This window comes from Penaeus monodon, chromosome 27 (genome assembly GCF_015228065.2).
Source record: "Penaeus monodon isolate SGIC_2016 chromosome 27, NSTDA_Pmon_1, whole genome shotgun sequence".
NCBI classification, from domain to species: Eukaryota; Metazoa; Arthropoda; class Malacostraca; order Decapoda; family Penaeidae; genus Penaeus; species Penaeus monodon.
Genome location: NC_051412.1, coordinates 25,359,230 through 25,359,463, shown reverse-complemented (window position 1 = coordinate 25,359,463; position 234 = coordinate 25,359,230). Strand labels below are relative to the sequence as shown.

The 234-nt window shown below is 44.9% G+C and overlaps 1 protein-coding gene across 1 annotated transcript in view; it reads right to left on the bottom strand.

Moving 5' to 3' along the window:
• The window catches only part of LOC119590718 (suppressor of fused homolog), a gene marked incomplete in the record, with an annotated part of 11,345 nt that overhangs the window by 9,290 nt on the left and 1,821 nt on the right, over positions 1-234 (bottom strand). Inside the window, 1 exon segment of the mRNA XM_037939407.1 lies at positions 41-219. Within this exon segment, the coding sequence (XP_037795335.1) occupies positions 41-219 (179 nt within the window).

Genomic DNA, 234 nt, shown 5'->3' with positions numbered 1-234 from the left:
CTATTATCCACAACAAGCAATTCTTGCACACCTGACTTACCTGACTGAAAAACATACTTTGCAAGGCCCTGCATGATTGCTGCCGGCCATGTGGGTGGATTTTTCTCTCCTTCTTCTCTTTTCAGTCTCATTGTCAGTTCAAAGCCAAATCCACTAGGATTTTCTGGTCCTGTCTGCTCATGGACTCTGCCATCTCCATGGAGGTCTGAACAGCCAAAGCTAGCAAAGATATAT